Below are 20,175 nucleotides of genomic sequence, written 5' to 3'. Positions count from 1 at the left end.
GTTTTTAAATATAAGTGTATTAAAGTAATAGTCCTTTGGCCTGACCTAGCTAGAGCAGAGTATGTAAATTCAGTTTCTAGCCTACTTAGTGTAGCATCATCAATCCTGTGTGAGAAGAGCACTGAGATAGTGCACCTGCTTCTAATCACTCCAGCTGTTGGCTGCCAACCTCTAAAGCAAGAAAGGGAAGCTAAAGGTAACCTAGGAAGAAAAAAAAAAGGTAGAGACAATCATGGTCTTTGGAAAAATATTTAGTAGAGTAAGCTGACTTAAGAGCTAAAGTGAGCAGCATCTGGAGAGGCTGCTAATCCTGCCTGGAGAAGTGAGTTACTGTAAGAGGCTGATTAGGAATCACCCACTGAAGTTACACCACTTCTCTGTTTTTCCCTGAGCCACCTGCAGATTTGCACACTTGAAAACATCTGCTCGTAGTCAGTAGTGATCTCGCTTGTGTAGCAAGTCATGGTCCAAAAGAACAAGGCCTGGAAAATTATTTCATACACAATAGTTTGCTGTGTGTAGAGGAGTGCCATCTGCCCTGGCTGGTAGTCTCAAGCACAGACCAAAACCTTGTACTCACAGTGCCATGGGGCAGCAAGGCAGTGGAGCATCACAGGGTCACTAAGCTGTGTGTGACTTCACTCCAGCAACTTCTTCCCTGCTCCCTTCCCTCTGCCCCTGGCAGTTGAAATGTTCAGCCACTCTTCAAAAGTTTTTTTTTAAACATCTCTTTCTTTCTTTCTTTCCCCCAAAAAGCAAAGAATGTCAGATAACCAGGAGAGTCAAATGACCATTGAGGAGAGGAAACACCTGATTACAGCTCGAGAAGAAGCCTGGAAGTCCAAGGGAAAAGGAGCAGCCAATGACTCCACACAGTTCACTGTAGCTGGCCGAATGGTAAAAAAAGGTCAGTGATGAAATGATCCCAGTGTAAATAAGACACTTCTTATCTGTCTAGTCAAAATAAAGTCAAGCTAAAGCTATGCAGAAGTAGCATCTGTATTTAGCAAGAGGAAGACTGTTTATCTTCAGCTGAATATTGTGTCATGAGGCTGTTCACTTGGGTTCTTGTGGGCATGGTATTGACCCATTCTGTTCTGCACTGTTGCACTGCCATCCATTTATTACTGGGCTCTGGCTGGCTGGGGGAAATCTATCACTTGAACAGGGATATATGTTTTGGTTTTCTTTCTAATACAACCCACAGGGCATAGTTGGATTATTCTTTCTTACTTATTGTTCCTTTGAAAACCCAGCTGCACTGTCTAGAGAATAGTTGTGAAATCGAGTTGTTCCTGTTGCTGGCATTTCCCCCACTCCTAGGATCACTGGGAATATTTAGCAAACAAGTATTGTTTTTATGGATGCTGTCTTGGACAACAGCTTGAAGTGTTATGTTTGGCTGAAGATTCCCTGGTTCTGCATAAAACCACAGAGTAGAAATTACAAGGGAGCAATGTTGACTTTTTTGGGATCTCTTGAATTCAGCCCCTGTTTCCAGATCTAACCATTCTTCTAAAGTGGACAGGAGTCTCTGAAGGCTGGACATGGTAGGAATGCAGCTGTTCACACAGCATGCCTGGGGAGATGGTGGCTTTGGGAAGAAGGCACCTAAACTGATCTCTTGTGCTTAAGGAATGCTAGGGTTTGGGTTGTTACCAGGACTTCATTATTAAACACAACAATGAGCCTTGAATTAAATTATAACTATTAAAAAAAAAAATCATTGTAAGGCAAGGGCAATACTGCAACAGGAGTAACTGCTTGCAATCCAAGCCACAATCTGTTGGCAGACAAATAAAATAAACAGTATTAGGAATTGTCTCTGCTAGTAACATATTTTAGCTGCTGCTTACACTTTACATGGTTTTGCAGCTAGAAATGACCGTTGGTCACTATTTAAAGAGCAACCCTTTTTGGAGGGTCACCAACAAAAACTGTTTAGTTATCCACAGACCTGGTCTTTGAGATTTGTTTGTTTTGCAAATAGATTGCTCTTTGGAAAAGAAAAGAAGGTGGTAGCATTTGCTCTTCTTAATCAGAAAAAAAAAATATTTTGAAAGGATCTCTTTAGGTGCTATGATCATTCTTTTGAAGAAGCAAGTTAATGCAATGACAGTGAAATCAATAAAGTAGCCCAAGTGGGATTGTAGTTAGATGTGTACCAGTTTATATCCTGAAAGAATAAATTATCATTATGAGTTTTTAATTTAAGGGATTATGAGAAAGCAATGCAAAATAACATCTTTGTTATGTTCACAGATGCTGTATTTTAATTGCTTCTTATGGCTGAAAATTATTCAGTCCTAATTGGAAGGTGATCCTTTCCTAAGCAGTTCTCAGTGTGGTCTTGTGGATTATGTGCTGGTAGAGCTGCTTAAGAGCTGTGTCCTCTTGAGTGTGTCTTGAGGAAGGTTTTTCCCATTGACTTAAAACCTGCTGGAATTTGGTAATTAGGTAACAGGAGAAGAAATTGGTTGTGGATAAGCTACCTACTTCTATTCCAAATTTAACTTGGTGTTTAGCAATTATGACAATTATATTGCTAGGATTTTGTGGAGACATGTTTAGTATGCATTCTCCCAGCACAAAATTGGTTTAATCTGATCAAAATAACTAAAGGCTTAAACTTACATGGCTCAGTAATTAGTAAACTATGGCCAAGTGGAAAATAGATAATAGAGAAAAGTGTAAATGTCTGTTTCCCCATTACTGAAAGTCTAGGCAAGGAAAGTTAATATGTGCAATTCTTTGCCTCAGTATGCTTTTCTACCTAATAAAACCCACAACTTCTATAGAGTTCAGTTCTCTTACTAAAGCAGTGTAGATACACATGAAAACTAAAACTAAAAAATCCACCCTTATTTTATCCACTGGGCTCAGAATGAGTTGCTTTGTGATAGTTACTGAAAAGGATGAAGGCGAGTACAACAAAAGGAGAGGGTACTGCTTGATATGATGGACACTCTAACTTCCATTTTTACTTCAATTTCTATGTGTTCTTAAAAACCCAAAGGGGCTCAAAAATCTCTGTGAAATCCAGGGACAGCATTCACAAGTCAGATGCATCCTGTTATATGTATTAATTGAGATGTGCTTAGATTTAAAAAAAGGGAATAAGAGAGTGGTGGAAGTGAAGGTGCCTAGCAAGATCATGGTGACTTCTCTGCTAAACGTATCATTTCATTCAGAACACTTCCATGTTTTCAAAATACAGCTTGTGGTACAGCTGGAGCCCAAAATGTAGACCAAATGAACTGCTGCTACCTTGAAAAGGAGCAAAATTACTACAGTCCAGAGAAAGCCTATATATCTTGTGTTAGCTTGCTAAGAGACGTGTAAATGAAGCTTTGTTCTGGTGAATGGTTTCTGAGGCTGCTGTTGATTAAAGCAGCAGGCAGGGCCATCTCTAATACAGCAGCTGGGGAGGCTGGGGAAGTGTGCTGGCCTGTAGGAAGCAGCCAGGCTCATCTGCTTTCCCCAAACAGCTTCTCTGCTGTTACTGCTGGAAACACAGGCTGACTCATGGCTGCATTTCCCATGTTCTGTGTCCCTGTGCAGGCCTGGCTTCTCCAAGTGCACTGACACCAGTGGCGTCCCCTTTCCGGCAGAAATCCACCACCCCAGTTACAAAGCCCTTGGAAGGTAAGGAATAAAAATGGCTGAAGTACATGCAGCCTTATTTACTTCCTGTCAATTAACAGGTTTTACTTTCTGGTTTGTTTAGAAATTGAAGCCAGGCCTGATATGCAGTTGGAATCAGATATGAAGCTGGACAAGTTGGAGTCATTTTTGGGAAGGCTGAATAACAAAGGTTGGTAGAGTTATGAAGGGTGGCATTGTATCCACCATCTGACTTTAGTAAATCCATTAAAATGCCCCTTAGTTAAAATGTCTGGTAGCAGAAACTGAAGATTTCTTTGCTCAGAGTGCAGTTACTGATAATATTATTTTTGTGATTCAGTCTTTGCTAAATTTTAAGATGAAAAGCCTTTCACAATTGTATTACAAATATACAGTAGAATAAATCACAGATGCCTAAATAACTTTCTTAATTCTCTAAAAACAATGTACACGTCCTTCTGTAGGGCAGAACTTCCTAAGAGCACACAGCCAGTCTGAACCATATTGCCAAAAACAGTGAAACATCTTTAAATGTAGTTTAGTCCTATTAAAATCAAAAAAGGATACTAAGGTGTTCCCAAGCACAATTCAATTTCCTGCTTTTTTGAAAATTGACTTTCTGTAGCAGCTCATCAGCTTCCTTGTACAACCTGTTGGCTGTTATATGAAGCTCTCTAGAGCTGTCTGGTGTTTCCATCTCATATGTCTGTCCTCCATTTGTAAGACAAAAATCTTCATGTAATTTGTAGTGTAACAGATGCCATCAACAAATGTATTCACAATTCAGGACACAAGGCACTGGAGTAGGATAATGACTTTGCCACACTTGCTAGTCTGAAGTGGTGACTTTTCCCCTTGTGCTTCTCATATTTTCAAAGGCAGGAATTGCATAGTTGGAGGCAAGATGGAATATACAAGACCCTAAAGTGCTTACATCATCATACTATAGCAACTCATTTATAGTGTCTTAAGTTTTTATTTAGCCATATTTCCCTGCCATTTTGTATAATGATTATTGCATATGAGTAGCAGTTACACTGTTTTAGTATTCTTTATCAGTACACTTTTCTACCATCAATTAAAAAAAATCTGTCACAAAAAAAACCCAATAAAAACCAGAACACCACCACCACACTGGAAAACAAAATTTTCCAGACAACTACCAAACAAGCCATGTTTGCCTTTTCTAGAGTTAGAAACTCTAGCATGATTACCTACTGGGTGAGGTGTATTTTTCCTGCAGTTGCTGGGATGCAAGAGACAGTGCTGACAGTTACAGGAAGATCTGTGAAAGAGGTGATGAAGCTGGATGATGATGAAACATTTTCCAAATTTTATCGCCATGTGGATTTCCCTTCCTCCTCAGTGCCTTTGGACCTTGATGAGGACTTTGATGCCATCTTTGATCCTTATGCACCAAAGTAAGAATTGCTTTTTCCTCATTGTTTTGAATGCAGACACAAGGGCAATGTTCAAAATGTTCAGCTCTTGTAGGTATCTAAGTACTGGGCACGTCCGTTTCTTCTGAAATACTCTTCATAGTCCATTTCTTCTGAAATCATGCTCCTGCCTGAATTGAGGAACTGATCCTGATTTCTTGTCATTAGATGATTCTGACTAGAGAAATTAACTGATGTTTATAAACCCTACTTGTTTTTCAGGTTGACATCTTCTGTAGCAGAGCACAAACGTGCAGTCAGACCTACACGCCGAGTCCAGTCCTCAAGAAACCCCCTGAAAATGCTTGCAGCAAGACAAGATATTCTTCATGAGTATACTGAACAAAGACTGAATGTTGCCTTCATGGAGTCAAAGAGAATGAAAGTAGAAAAAAGTAAGCTAACAGGATGATTTGTGCAAGACACCATCTTGCCTTTTTAATTAAAAAAAAAAAAAAATCCCAGTGCAAAAAACTGAAGGAATGGAATGTATTCTCTGAGTGGCAATAAATTGATTGAAGTATAAGGTGTAATTTAGACTGGCTAGGAGGCCTGAAGAGAGGGGTGTGTGTGACTTCCTCAGGGAAAGCTACCTAGAGCTACATCCTGTACATAGATTGAATTTTTTTTTTTTTTAGCACAGTCACCTTGTGCAGAGAGGGAGCACCAGGATGCCTGCAAGGTGTGCAGGGTGAGGACAGGAGATCAAGGAAAGCAGATCCAACTTTGTCATGCTGGGGTGAGAGCTAGCAAGAATAGATGAACTTTTGTGCAGTCACACTGGCCTCAATTTTGGGTCCTAATTTTCTCTCAGAAAGTGGAATTAGCCTTCTTGACTCCTTACGATTAATTTCCATAAATGATCAGTGCTTTGTGGCAGGGCTTGTAGAAGGTGTTTTACTTGTGGAGTTGCTTTCTCCTGACAACCAGACAGACAGCAAAGACATTGTTGTGAAATTCATTCAAAGATTTGCCAAGCCACTCTTATATTTTTGGGTACAAGTTACCTTATTACACATGATTAAAGAAAGATCATCTTTAACGATTGTATTGATGAGAACACTAACTATATATGTAATACTTTATTGCCATCTCATGAGAAGGATTTTCCTGAGTTATAAGTTCATAAAGTATCTTGTCTTTGGTTGAGCAATAAACAAAAGTAGCCAAGAATTTGGGCTGTAAGTTTACAGTAAAACATGACTAAGACTTTGAAATGTAAATGGGTGTTGCAGTATTTTAAGGGAATTTCAGTTAATTAGCCTTGTCTCTATGCTGTCTTCTATTATTAATTATTTATAAGGTGTTGAAGATTGACACAGTACTTCACAAAACATTGGGTAGGATGGTTCCTAGCAAAGTTGATATTTCTGCCAAATAGTATAATTCTGACACTGACAGTGTACTCTTGGGTGATACCTAGAAATTTAGATAACCCTAAACCCACAAATCTTTTGGGCTAGTGCTTAATCTGAGTTCAACATGCCTTTGCTGTTGCTATGAAGAAGAAAAACTGCAAGTAATGGGCAGAAATTATTTTCTTAATGCAACAATCAATTTTTAATTATAATTTTGTTATTTTTATGTCTGTCTGCCTGTCTTTCCTCCAATTTCTTTTTATATACAAGTGTCCACAAATTCAAATTTCTCAGAAGTAGCACTTGCTGGCCTGGCAAGCAAAGAGAACTTTAGCAACATCAGCCTGCGGAGTGTTAATCTAACAGAGCAAAACTCTAACAACAGTGCTGTGCCATACAAGAAGCTAATGCTCCTGCAAATTAAAGGTATGCTGGAACTGCTTTCACTTTCCATAAATAGTAGGCTGAATGTAACATATGGGATTTGCTACCAAATTTAGAATCTTAGCTTGTTCTAGATCTTCAAGTCAAGATTTATATCCAAAATCTGAAAAAAATGTGATAAATATGTAAAAAAATGTGTAAAAAAAGTTAAACCTTACAAATAAGTTTGCATTGGTCCATTGATGTATGTTTCCCAAGGAATAAACAGAATATTTCAGAAATTCAGGCTATCCCCTGCAGAAATTTTTAATTGTCCCATTCTTCCAGAACTTAATGTAACTTGGAAAGGATGTGGCAGTGTTCTTGCTCCACTTCACTTTACTATGCACAGTAACATTTGATGCTGCAAATAGCTAGGTTTTGGAAAGCAAAATTCTTACAATTCTTAAATTCTTAAAACCTTTTACTGCCTACCAAAATTGTGTTATAACTTCACTTAAGCAAATGTGAAAGGTTCTGGAATTTTGCTGCTGTCTGCCATTTACTTAATTAATTTCTTTCCAGAAGGAGACAGAATTGTTAAAGCAAGAACAGGAAATAATAGAAATATTAGTTGATAGGAGGCAACATTTCTTTTGTTTCCTGTGAGTAAACTCTTTTTCCACTGTAGTAGTCTTTTAATTATTCTTAAACAGTCTGTTTCCACATATTTTGCTACATGTGCCGAGATTGTTTGTATTTCATTCAAAACAAATCAGATCGTGGCATTTGATAGTAGAGGTTGAAGGAATTTAATTAGCTTTGTTTTCTCTTTAGGAAGAAGACATGTTCAAACAAGATTAGTTGAACCAAGAGCCTCATCACTGAACAGTGGAGACTGTTTCCTGTTGTTAACTCCACATTTATGTTTCTTGTGGGTAGGAGAGTTTGCAAATGTCATAGAAAAAGCAAAGGTCAGTACTGTTGTGAGGTTTTATTTATTATTTATTTTTCGAACCATTGCAGTATATGTGTCTGATGAAATTGTGCCTTAGTGCCAATTCTCTCAAAAAGTGGCATGTAACTGATAGACTGTGACAGGGAGATATGCAGGGTTCCTGAAAATATGTTTTAGGTCATGCACTGAATGAAAGCTGACGTTTGTGAAGGAGTGTGTAGTTTGTGAAGCTGCAAGAGAAAAAAGGATATCCTCAGGATACAGACTGAACTAAAAAAAAAAAAAATAGTCTGAATTGCAGGATGTCCTTTTTATTCCCATGTCCACTGAAATCAGTCTTGCTTTAAGGCAAATGAAAGAATGAATGCATTTCTGTAACAATTTTTATAGTGTCTGTTTATTTAGTGCCATAAATGATAACTATTTCTTCCACTATTTGCTGTATTAGATCTCATTTGCCTTCTCACTGAGAGAGAATATTGCACAAGTATTCCAAAGACTTAAGCAATCCTGTTCAGATAACTGTTAATCTCTTAGGCTTCAGAACTTGCAACTTTAATTCAGACAAAGAGGGAACTTGGCTGTAGAGCTTCTTATATACAGACTATAGAAGAAGGAATAAATACCCATACCCACGCAGCCAAAGACTTCTGGAAACTCCTTGGTGGACAGACAAATTACCAGTGTAAGCATTGTTATAGATACAGTATCTGATGCTCTACCACAATAAAATAGTAGAGTCAGTTCTCTTTAGTAATGATACTTGGAAGTTAATTTTTTTTTTCTTATTTTTTGGCAATCTTTTCCTTAAGCTGCTGGAAGTCCTGAAGAGGATGAAATGTATGAAGCTGCAATAATAGAAACAAATTGCATTTACCGCCTTGTGGAGGATAAACTCATTCCTGAGGATGACTACTGGGGAAAGGTGCCAAAATGTACCCTGCTACAACCAAAAGAGGTATTGTGCCACTTACTGCTCCTGTGGTAAATGCAGGAACAGGCAACTGATAATGATTTGCAGTAACTGCAAATGCTTGTGGAGAGGATCACTGAACACTGAGTCCTCTGTGTTTCTGGAAGGTTTCTGCACACTTTGCTGTCTAGAGTGTGCTGCAGATCTCAATAAATCAATTCATATTATCTTTAAAGTAGAATACCATTTTAGGAAATGTCTTTTTTGTCAACAGTGGCTTAGCCCAGAATCATGAAGTGCAAAACAAGTAGCACTTTGGAAAAACAAAACAAAATAAAACCTGTTTTTATTTCTATCCCTAGCAGACTTTTCCAACAACATTTCACCTATCTAAGTCAGAAGAAGAGCAGGTTTCTAGAATGAGGACATGATGCATTTTCTTGAAAGTATTTAAGTCACTGGGTTTTTGTCTGTACTGTGTGTTCTGTCCCTGGCTGTAGGACAAGGCATAGTTCTAAATATCAGAGAAAGCCACTGAAACTGGACAGCTACCAGTCATGCAACACAACCAGGTTTTAGCAGTAAGAGCTCCCTAATCTGCTAGTGATTTCAGCCACCTAAAGATACACCTCACAGCATTCCCCTACTTGGTTCCAGTCATTTTCAAAAACTGGACATCACAGTGCAGGCCACTGGCCTGTCCTTACTTGCATTGCAGTGCTACTTGTTAGTGTCACTGTAGAAATTCATATTTGGAGAAGTTTCTGTTAAGCACAAGGAAACTGGATCAAGGTATCACCTAAACTAATGGTAGGTTGATTTTTTTTTTGTGTTTGGTTTTGATTTTAGGTGCTGGTGTTTGATTTTGGCAGTGAGGTATATGTATGGCATGGAAAAGAAGTTACTTTAGCACAGAGAAAAGTGGCATTCCAGCTGGCAAAACACTTGTGGAATGGCACCTTTGACTACTCCAATTGTGATATAAATCCTCTGGACCCAGGAGAATGCAATCCTCTCATACCCAGGTATTGTAACTTGAATTTAGTCTCACTGCAGACATTTAGTTTTATTACCCTCTTTTCACAGTGTTTAATTTGATGTTATATCTTTTGTTCCCTTGCACAGAAAGGGACAAGGACGCCCAGACTGGGCTGTATTTGGCAGGCTCACAGAACATAATGAGACGATACTGTTCAAAGAAAAATTTCTTGACTGGACAGAACTGAGGAAACTCAATGAGAAGAATTCTAGTGAATCCCTTCACCAGAAGGTGCATATAATAAGCATGCTAGGTATTTCAAACTAGATGACCTAGTTGGGATGGCAGCCAGGGAAGCTTGTGCTCAAGGATCAAGAGCATGTTTTTTGTCTTGTGGGCTTTGACCTAGGGGTCAGAACATCACCTCCTACAGCAAACCCACAGAGTTTTTTAATATTATTATTATTTATAGATTATAATATAATGATATTTAATGTATTATATATATATATATAATATATATAATGTATTATACATTATTTATTATTATTATTTATATATGAACCAGGCAGCTCAATGAATATTGCTGAGGTGACTTTGATAGGGCATGAAACAATGACAAGGTACTAAAATAGTAAAATATGCAGGAGTCAAAATGTTTGACTGGAACTGTGGGGCAAAAAAAAATAAATCTGTGCTCAAAGAAATCTTTTCTCTGTGTTTTCTGACAGGAAGAATCCAGATCTGACTCTAAACCATATGATGTCATGCTGATGGTTGCTGTGCCTCAAACAACTGTGGGCACAGTCTTGGATGGAATGAATATTGGCCGGGGTTATGGACTGGTGGAAGGAGAAGATGGGAGGCAGTTTGAAATTATCACTGCCTCTGTGGATGTCTGGCACATCCTGGAATTTGATTATAGTAGACTGCCTAAGCAAAGCATAGGGCAGTTCCATGAGGGAGACACATATGTGGTGAAGTGGAAGTACATGGTGAGCACTACAGGTTAGTGAACAATTCCACTTCATCCTGCTGAAACATGCAGAAGTGCAGCTAAAACTCCTACTGTGAGGGGTGAGATCCAGACCTAGATTTCCATGAAGATGAGACAGTTTGAAAGGTTAGGGATGCTAATTTAGCCTTTCTAGGTCATTAAAAAGTAAAGTTTTGTATTTTCTTTAAAAGAAAGCAGTAGAAAATAAAGAAGTTGTAGTTATTTTTGATACACAAATGTAATGCTGTCTATCTCTGCTTTTACCCACCATTGGTGGTGTATATGTGCACAGGACAGTTCATTAAGCCAGAATTATGCCCACATCTGAACACCAAAATAACTAGGCAGCTGGACTAGTGGCAGTGGTCTGAATGTCTTGCAAGAGAGGTAGGCTTAGCAACAAGAAAAACCTTTGCTGGTTATAGAACAGGAAATGGTTATGGTACAGGAAAAGCCCTTGCCAGCTCATTGCCCTTGCTATCCACTGGAAACCCTTTGATCTGGATTTGAGGCTCAGCAGTGTTCTGACAAAGAGCCTGAGAGCAGCAGGTAAAGCCTGAAAACTGAAGTCAGTTCCATAAGCCCATTGGAACTTCCCTTCTGGCACTAAAGTAAGAATAGGTGTTTTTTGTGGTAAATTAAAGACAAATAGTCTAAAACTGATTGTTCAGAATACCAGTATATTAAGGTTGGTTGGAAAGACCATAACAGTTATACAACTTCAGGCTCTTAGCCAAAAAAGTGTAGGTAGGTCTTAGTCAGAATTGTTGAGATCAGATACTGGCAAATCCAAGAAAAATACAAAAGCTTGTAAGTCTTGGGAGAAGTGGGTAACACTAGTACTGAACTGTAAACAGACTTCTAATCCAAATGGATGAAAACATATTCAATCACTCCTAAGCAGAATAAATTTTTATGTAGAAGGCAGTACTTTTATGGGCTGGATGTACAGATAAGAATGAAACCCATAAATTTTAAGAGTGAGTAGTGGTTTGAGTATTCTCAACTTGAAAAAAACAGGATGCTTTCTCCTAAGTGTTTGAGTTGGATGCTGCTCAGCACTGCTGGAATCAAGGCAGATGTTTTAACTTTTTTTAAAATCTGTCTTAAAAACTCTTGGGTTTTAAAAAATCTTTGATTTAATTCTACCTGTTTATTCCCTGGAAAGTGCAATATTCTATAAGTGGTTGTGTTGTGAATTTCATTTGCTGTAAACATTATTTGCTCATCAAAATAACTAAATACCGATTCTTAAGAAAAAAAAAAAAAAAAAAAAAAAAAAAAGCAGCTGCTGTCCTGCTGCCAAAGAGCAGTGTGTAATGTGGAAAATGAGCCATAATGCACTCTTCTGGTAACATTACTGGACATGCCATTTCACATGCAAATTGGCTCAAATGCTGTCAGTTATTTTTCTCCAGACAGTACCAGGTTTTTTCTACATCTCTTTCTGCAACCAACCCAGGCATCTCTGCCTGTGGGCTTCCATCCACCTGAGGAGACATGCCAGCTCTGCACAGGGACTCTCTGGCTTGGAGAACTAATATTCCTCCAATTGGACATTTTTTCTTTCCTGTTCTGGATGGGATAGTGCTGAGCTGGCAGATGAGATTAAATCATGTGCTGTTTAAACCTATAGCCAGAGTACATTCTTCAGCATGTGCTCTCTGTTTCACAGTTGGAAGCAGACAAAAAGGAGAGCAACAAGTACGGGCTGTTGGAAAAGAGAAATGTGTGTATTTCTTTTGGCAAGGAAGGCACTCCACAGTGAGTGAGAAAGGAACATCAGCACTCATGACAGTGGAACTTGATGAAGAGAGAGGAGCACAGGTGAGATCCTAGATGGCAGACTTGGTAAGATTTGCCTGTCTGGATAGCCACAAACAGTAAATAGGAATTATCTTTTTTGCCTCCTCCCTTTCTGTAAATGTGTTCTTGCCATTACAAATAGTCAGGCCTCAAAATTACTTTTGACATTATTCCAGCTGGCAGAGACACGTAAACTCCTTTATGGATTGTCATTCCCAAATGCTGCTTCTAGGGATATTTCTGAAAAAGGCTGGATGAGAAGGTCTTTTCTCCCTCCCCTGCAGAAATAGGTGAAGCACAGCTATACAGATTCATGCTGTCCTTTCAAGTACATGTTCAGATAGCAGCATATTTTCCTAGTGCTAAGGAGAAGCACTTTCTGCAGGCCAAGGCAAAAAAAAAATACATTGGAAATTTTCAATTTGCTTACTCTGTATTACATACTAATTGCATTGTTTGCAGAGGTTCTAGCAAATGCTGTTTGAAGCTGAGAGGACAGGCTAGTTTGCTTTGTCCTTAGGCAGACTTGGGCTTTGCTGTGGCTTCACTGTTACCAACATACAAGATGGGTGGTTTAAAGTTTCTATGCCTTGATCCTGGTTCAATTAGTTTTTTTAACAGCAGCATAGAAATGACCAGCAAGGTCATTTCATAGAGGAGAAACATAAGGGGCCTTGATCAGGAGTGTGAGAGTCTCTGCAACATAGCTGATTCAGGAACTGGCCATATCAGTTTCATACTCCAAATGCAATGTTCAGTGAGCAAAGAACATGCACATTACCATAAACCAGTTTTATAGCAAATTTTGAATCTACTTCGGCTCCTATCTTATCTTCATAATGGTTTCAGTGAACATGGGTCAAGGTGGACAGGTTCTGTAAAAATTCATAAAATTCAAGAAATGGTTAGTTTAAGCTAATTTAAATTAAAGTTCATTTGGTATTCCATTATCTTCTGAAACTCAATTGTTTGATTCCAACTAGAGGTTTCTTTTAATATGCAGGCTACATATGGAAGCCATTGCATACTGATATATGGTAATTTAAACAATAGTCAGCAGTTGTAAAGTAGAAGGAAACCTATCTTTGTGGGTGGCCATAACTATATAATTTTTAATAATCCATAGAGACCAGTTTTCCTGAGTCTGTATACTTGCTTTATTTTTCTAATGAAGAGTGGTGCCTTCAATTTCCAGGTACAAGTGCTTCAAGGGAAAGAACCACCCTGCTTCTTGCAGTGTTTCCAAGGAGGGATGATTGTGCATGCTGGACGAAGGGAAGAGGAAGAAGAAAATGCACAAAGTAAATTATTGTTAGTTAAGAGTTTCTGCCCCAAAATCCTTTTCTAGCTGTTGTGGAGGGCTTTGTATTCAGTCTCAACCTCCATGCTCTGTAGAAAAGAAAAATTAATGCCAGGAAACCCTTGAGACAGCTTTGCAGTGCTTTGTTTCAAGGTAGTCTTTTCTTCTTTGGGCAGAGAGTGGATTTTGTCACCCTAGAGCATGCTGACTTGATTGTATTGATGCACATATTAGTTTTTTTAGTTTGGTTTTACCTAAGCCAAGTGCCCATTTGCTTTAAAGTATGTTGTTTTCTACACAGTCTGGGGAAGAAAAGTGTTTTTATGAGCAGTTCTTCTACTCCAAAGAAAGCTCTAAGCTTGTATTATCCTATCCTTGCTTTTTGTAAAATATTCCTTGAATGCAGTAGCTGAGGTAGGAAAATTTCAATGTGTTGCTTGGAGATGTTCCAGTTTTCACTTGACTTATGTTCCTAAGGTGCAGAGGGGAAGAGGAGCTGAATAGGAAGAATACTATGTTTGTTTCCTTTCTTCACCATATGAAGCAGCAGAACTTGACTCTTCTGCTCTGTTAAGCTCTTCAGCTCTCAATACTGGTAGTCTTGTTGCAAGGTTTTAGAAGGCATCTTTTCTGCACAGGGTTTCTGAAGTAATGTTAGCCAAACCTGGTGCTTAGCTGGTTCATTCTGTGACAACCTAAGCATGCAGCAGGTGAAAATCATGTATGAGAGCAGCTGTTCCAGAGCAGAGGTTTTGAATTTTCAGTCCCATGTGATTTTGTAACAGTCCTGCACTGTTCCTGTCTGCTCCAGGTGATTGGAGGCTTTATTGCGTGCGAGGAGAAGTTCCCAATGAAGGAAACTTGCTGGAAGTAGCCTGTCACTGCAGCAGCCTGCGTTCCAGGACATCCATGATTGTCCTCAATATCAACAAAGCTCTCATCTACCTGTGGCATGGCTGCAAAGCACAGTCTCACACCAAGGATGTAGGAAGAACAGCAGCCAATAAAATAAAAGAACAGTGAGTGTCTGACCTGTATTTTGGAGATGATTATATAGATTACCAATTTACTTGAAGTAGTCTTACTCAAAGAAAATTTGAAATAAATAAAGCTGTCCTCTAAGTACAAAGGCAGCATGTGCATGCTTAGTCAGGAGGAGTGAAGGTTGGTAGGTTTGGTAGAGAGGAGAAAACTCATATCTTATAATTGCTTTCACTGGAGGTCAAATGCATTTATTAATAGAGTCATAGAATGGTTTGAATTGGAAGGGACCTTAAAGATCATCTAACCCCAATCCCCCTGCCTTGGCAGAGATACCTTCCACTAGACTAGGTTGCTCAAGCCCCATCCAACCTGGCCTTGAACACTTCCAGGGGTGGGGCGACCACATTCTTCCTACTGTACTAATTACAGTTAAAACAAAGTTGTTTTCCTTTTGGACTGAAATGCTAAATATCTGAATAGCAAAATAAAGTGCATTTGATAGGAGGATTAGAAACCAGCCTTGTGAATGAGGAAGAGGAAATTAACTTCAGAAAGCACGGAGGACAGCAGCTGTTACAAAAGGCAGTGAGAATCTCTACTGACAGCTCATGTGAGCATGTCCTTCACTCTGGGAATGGGATCCAAATGCTACAAGAATAGCTGTTGAAATTCCCTGTCTTGTTTTTCCGTAATTTTTCAAAGTGCCTGTGTTGGTATTGAGACAAGACTTTTGGGGTCCACTAATGCAAGTGGCCAGCAGGTTTGTGTTAGCTGTGTTTGGGGCAGGAACACTGAGTGCACTCTTTCTTTGTGTTTTGTAGGTGTCCACTGGAGGCAGGGCTGCACAGCAGCAGCAAGGTGACAATTCATGAATGTGATGAAGGGTCAGAGCCTTTGGGATTCTGGGATGCCCTGGGGAGGAGAGATCGAAAGGCCTATGACTGCATGTTGCAAGGTAGACCTGCCCTCCTGGATTTGGCTCTCATGTTTTGCTTTCCTAGTCTATGGTGTTGTCAGATTTAATGTAAAGTTTTTGAAGTACTTTTTGGTAGTTGAGTTTTTCAGAGAAATGCTTCCAAAAATCTTACTGAGTTAAGTAATACTGTTGTAGAAGGAAAGGACTGGAAAACCAAGTGTTTCATTTTGTTCTCCCCCGCTTCTGCTGCTCCTCTGTATTCAGGCAGCACAGAGCAATACTTAACACTGTTACAAATATATTTTGCTTCTCTTCTGAAGGGATTTAAGAGGCAGTTCTGCACAAATTCCCATCCATCCTTTGCTTTGAAACTGCCAACAAAGGTAGCAGGGGAATTGATTTACCAAGTGGAAAATTTATCAGCTAACTCTGAGATGGACTTGCTTCACGTAAGCTGCAAAACAGCTGGTTATGAAATGGCTGATAGTAACTAACCAGGATCAGATTCAGACTGATGGCAGCCAGCCACTCAGCTCGACTTCTTTACAGCTGTTGCTAGTCCCTCAAGACATCTGGTTGTCTTTCCTGATTTTTCGAAACTCAGAAAATTTGCAGTCACTTTTAAAGTGTATTGTTAGTTTTTACAATCAAGTCTAACATTTTTTTGTTGTGACTCTTCTTAATTTTTGTTCTTTAAAGATCCTGGAAAGTTTAATTTCACGCCCCGCCTGTTTGGCCTCAGTAGTTCATCAGGAGAATTCTCAGCCACTGAATATGTTTACCCTTCAAGAGACCCTGCTGTCATCAATTCCATGCCATTCTTGCAAGAGGATCTTTACACTGCCCCACAGCCAGGTATGTACTTTAAAATACTTAAAAAACAAGAAAACAAATAACTATTCTGCATCATAAGAGATTGGTAAGATGTGAAATGACCTGTAGTGATGCTGACAAGCATGTAAAACTGGGGTTGTTTAGGGGATTACAAAAACTAGCAAGTGGCTAATGATGGATTTGGCATTTTCTTACTGTGTAGCACTCTTCCTTGTTGACAATCACCATGAAGTGTACCTGTGGCAAGGCTGGTGGCCTGTGGAGAACAAAATCACTGGATCAGCTCGAATCAGGTGGGCTACAGACAGGAAATGCGCCATGGAGACGGTGCTGCGGTACTGCAAAGGTAACAGCTGCTGTGCCCCCCTGCTCTGAGCCTGTCACCCCTCCCTGCCTCCTGTCCCGAGCTCAAAGCCCCCCCAGTGTTGGCAAGAAACATCATTTGATCTGAAGATACATTCTGCACTCTTTCTTAGCAAACCTACCAACAGCCTCATTCCCAAATTGCCAAGATACTCTACTGACTGCTCTCAGTGGAAAGTGTTACACCTCAGAATCACAAATCAACAGTTTAAACATTCTCACTTAAGCCCCCAAGCTTAAACTTAGTTGCTTGTTAGCAGGACAGTTCTGCTGTCAGTTCTGCTGAACATACCAGGATGTTTTGTTTACCTGAATTTGCAAATTTCAGACCCTCACACTCTGCTTACTCTATTCTAAGTCTGTTTTTGTAAGATAAGAAAGGCATTGGATTAGAAGTAGCCATTGGGAGTTTTCAGCATATAAATTTTAATCTCTGCAGTCAGATACAGTAAAAGGCAGGTGTAAGAATACTGAAAAACATATTAAAAGATCTTGTATTATTTAAAAATAAATCCTGCAAAATTTTTTTCTGCCTTAAACTGCTCCAGCTTTTCAGGAAAAATGAAATACCCTTCAGAGGTAACTTTGCATAGTGGGTGCGATTGCAAAATATTGTACCTTTTGTAATTTCTTCCTCTTTTTTTGTATTTTGACTGTTTTTAGGAAAAAATGTAAAGAAGCCCCCGAAATCCTATCTAATTCATGCTGGCCTAGAGCCTCTGACGTTCACTAATATGTTCCCAAGTTGGGAGCACAGGGAAGATATTGCAGAGATCACAGAAATGGTAAATCTTTTCCTTATTGTGCCTTGTGTTGTCAGTAACATTGGTTGTTTCCACTGTCAGGCCCAAGATCCAGAAGATAAACTTAGAAAGAACAGTGCAGGAGTCTGCTCAGGGGAAAAAAACCCAACAGACAGCTAAATTCTGATTGGGAATGTGTATATCAGAGGCATTGCTGTTTTATTTTTCATGTAATTTCTCATATTCTTTTTCTCATAAATACAGAAGGAAAGTGTTACCTGAATCATCTCTTAGAAAGAGGTATGCTAGAGTTTGAGCTTAACAGAACAGCTGTTTCAGTCATGCCCCAATGTGCAATGTGCAGTTCTGTTCCCCAGATTTGAAATGCAGGGAAGCAAAACACCTCTCAAAGGATCAGCTGGCTCCAAGGGCTCTGTCACTTACTTCCTCAGCTGGGATTCAGAGTCACAGCCAAATTACACGTGGCTGCTTTAAAAGCTTTCAATCAAGGGGCATCTCAACACAAATGACATTTTCTGTTTTGCAAATCTTCTGCAGCCATTCTGAGTAGAAAATGTTGGCTTCATGACTAAACACAGATTTCAGACTTAAACTGAGATTCTGGGAGTACAGGGTGTCCTTCTGCTAAGTGCAGACCTGTTTTTAGCTTGGTTGTAGGGCAGGTCTGTTGGCCTGTGTGCACACCTGGATGTACAGCTTTGTGCCCACCATAGCCCATGCCATCTGCAGATGGCCATGGGCACAGCTGAGGCTTTCACCATTGTGATCCTGTTCTCTGTTTTCTCCTTCCAGGATGCTGATGTTTCTAATCAGATAATACTTGTAGAGGATGTGCTGGCCAAGCTGTGTAAAACAGTGTATCCATTAGCAGATCTCTTAGCTAGGCCTCTGCCTGAGGGAGTTGATCCACTGAAGCTTGAAATTTACCTTTCAGATGAGGACTTTGAGGTAAGGAGAGAATAGGTGCACTCTTACTCTCTTTGTCTATGCCTAACCATGCAAGAGCCATTTGCTGGTTGTGCTGCTCATCAGTTGTTTTTGCTAATAGTACACCCTCTCATTTTAAATGCAGGTTGCATTAGAGATGACAAGAGAGGAGTACAATGCACTGCCATCTTGGAAGCAGGTTAACCTGAAGAAGGCAAAAGGACTTTTCTAAGCTGTGTTCATGGAAGTGAGCACTAAAGGGATGTCCACTCTCACTTTCTATGTCCTTTAGAAGAATTGTACCCTACATTTACAGAACAAATAAAAATAATCTGAAGTTATTACCTATCTGGAGGTGTGTAATATTATAATAAAAGGCCAAGAGAACTCTTTGAAAATGGAATTCAATTTTGACTCTTAAAGGTAATGGGTTTAAGCTCCGTTCTTCTATGCACTTAAACAGTAGTTTCTTGAGCTACTGCTGCAGGTGTCCTTTGGCTATATCCAATACTTGCCATTTTTGTTTTTAAAGAAGTTCTCTTTGTAAAGTGTTATTTTGTTAGTTTGTGGATTACAAAGAATTTATATTTATATAAACACATAGAACAAGTATGTATTTAACAATGCAATATATATTCACTTTCAAAACTTCCATGTCAAAACTACAGAAAAGTAGCTGGATGGCAGTTGCTTGTACCGAATTAGCTATACCACCAATATCTATCTCCTTTGCATTCTGAAAAGTTTCTCTTTGCAATAGTTAATGAATTGTTCTCAGTGCTGCTTCAGGTGCTAAACCGAACAAAGCATTTGTATTTATAGCATGGATTTCTTGAGAAACTATGCGAATCAACCTTTATACTTTATATCCAAAAATGTATAGTGCCTTGTTTTTTGTGTACAGTTTATATACAAAAAAAAAAAAGATTGGTCTGCGTTTTGAAGATGGCTTAGAACGGTCTCCTATGTTACTTTTATAATAGTAGAAATAAAAACATCTCAGTTTCTAATACTTGTTGTAAACATTAAACATGTCTTTTGTGATATAAGAACCGAAAGTAAAGGCTTCTGAATAAACTCTTAGCGATGCTCTGACTTGTCAATAATAATTTGTACTGTAATCTGTACTAGCATTGGTACCTTCCAAAACATAGTATTTTCTCAAAATATTGTAACCCTAGATGTCTGTGGGTATTGTACAGAGTTATAATTTGAGAAGCATATAATGCAGAAAATAATCGATGTATGAGATAGAGTTGGGCAAAACTTTAATGCTGAATGTTGGAACATGTCAGTCACACAACTCTGTATTCTTTGGGTTTCCCTGTTTTATATATGAAACCAAAATTATTATACTGGTTTTCAAAATTTGAAAATATCTTTTCAACCTTTGTGCAATTGGGAGTAAAATTTGAATTGAAATCAAGCATTGTGTCCATTCTTTCAATATGCACTGAAGACAAAATTGTTTTTACTCAGTTAATTAGGACATTGAATAGAATCTTTGAGTAAATATTTGCTTATGGTTTGAAATGTTTTTCAGGCATTTGGCATTTCTATAATAAGCTGTGTGGTTCTCCTCTGATATCCTAGTGGGTTTCACAATTTCATTCCTGGCTGTATAGCTTTCTTTCTGCCCTGCAACCATTT

General features: G+C 38.9%; 1 protein-coding gene across 18 annotated transcripts in view; it reads left to right on the top strand.

Annotated features, from left to right (window-relative positions):
- Positions 1–19,952, top strand: part of SVIL (supervillin) — a 131,361-nt gene extending 111,409 nt beyond the window's left edge. For all 18 annotated transcript variants that reach the window (XM_079302059.1, XM_079302057.1, XM_079302069.1 and 15 more), the window contains 21 exons: positions 757–907; positions 3,562–3,645; positions 3,728–3,814; positions 4,868–5,045; positions 5,286–5,458; positions 6,692–6,847; positions 7,622–7,758; positions 8,280–8,427; positions 8,555–8,700; positions 9,505–9,680; positions 9,781–9,925; positions 10,366–10,642; positions 12,307–12,458; positions 13,633–13,738; positions 14,549–14,756; positions 15,543–15,676; positions 16,337–16,492; positions 16,674–16,817; positions 17,498–17,619; positions 18,391–18,546; positions 18,671–19,952. In XM_079302059.1, coding sequence (XP_079158185.1) covers positions 757–907; positions 3,562–3,645; positions 3,728–3,814; positions 4,868–5,045; positions 5,286–5,458; positions 6,692–6,847; positions 7,622–7,758; positions 8,280–8,427; positions 8,555–8,700; positions 9,505–9,680; positions 9,781–9,925; positions 10,366–10,642; positions 12,307–12,458; positions 13,633–13,738; positions 14,549–14,756; positions 15,543–15,676; positions 16,337–16,492; positions 16,674–16,817; positions 17,498–17,619; positions 18,391–18,546; positions 18,671–18,757 — 3,123 coding nt within the window. In that variant the 3' untranslated portion in view covers positions 18,758–19,952. The remainder of the gene's footprint in view (positions 1–756; positions 908–3,561; positions 3,646–3,727; positions 3,815–4,867; positions 5,046–5,285; positions 5,459–6,691; positions 6,848–7,621; positions 7,759–8,279; positions 8,428–8,554; positions 8,701–9,504; positions 9,681–9,780; positions 9,926–10,365; positions 10,643–12,306; positions 12,459–13,632; positions 13,739–14,548; positions 14,757–15,542; positions 15,677–16,336; positions 16,493–16,673; positions 16,818–17,497; positions 17,620–18,390; positions 18,547–18,670) is intronic.
- Positions 19,953–20,175: the final 223 nt, after the last annotated feature.

Source organism: Erithacus rubecula (genome assembly GCF_903797595.1).
Source record: "Erithacus rubecula genome assembly, chromosome: 3".
NCBI lineage: Eukaryota > Metazoa > Chordata > Aves > Passeriformes > Muscicapidae > Erithacus > Erithacus rubecula.
Note: the sequence above shows the minus strand (reverse complement) of the source record. Positions and strands in the feature narration are given on the sequence as shown.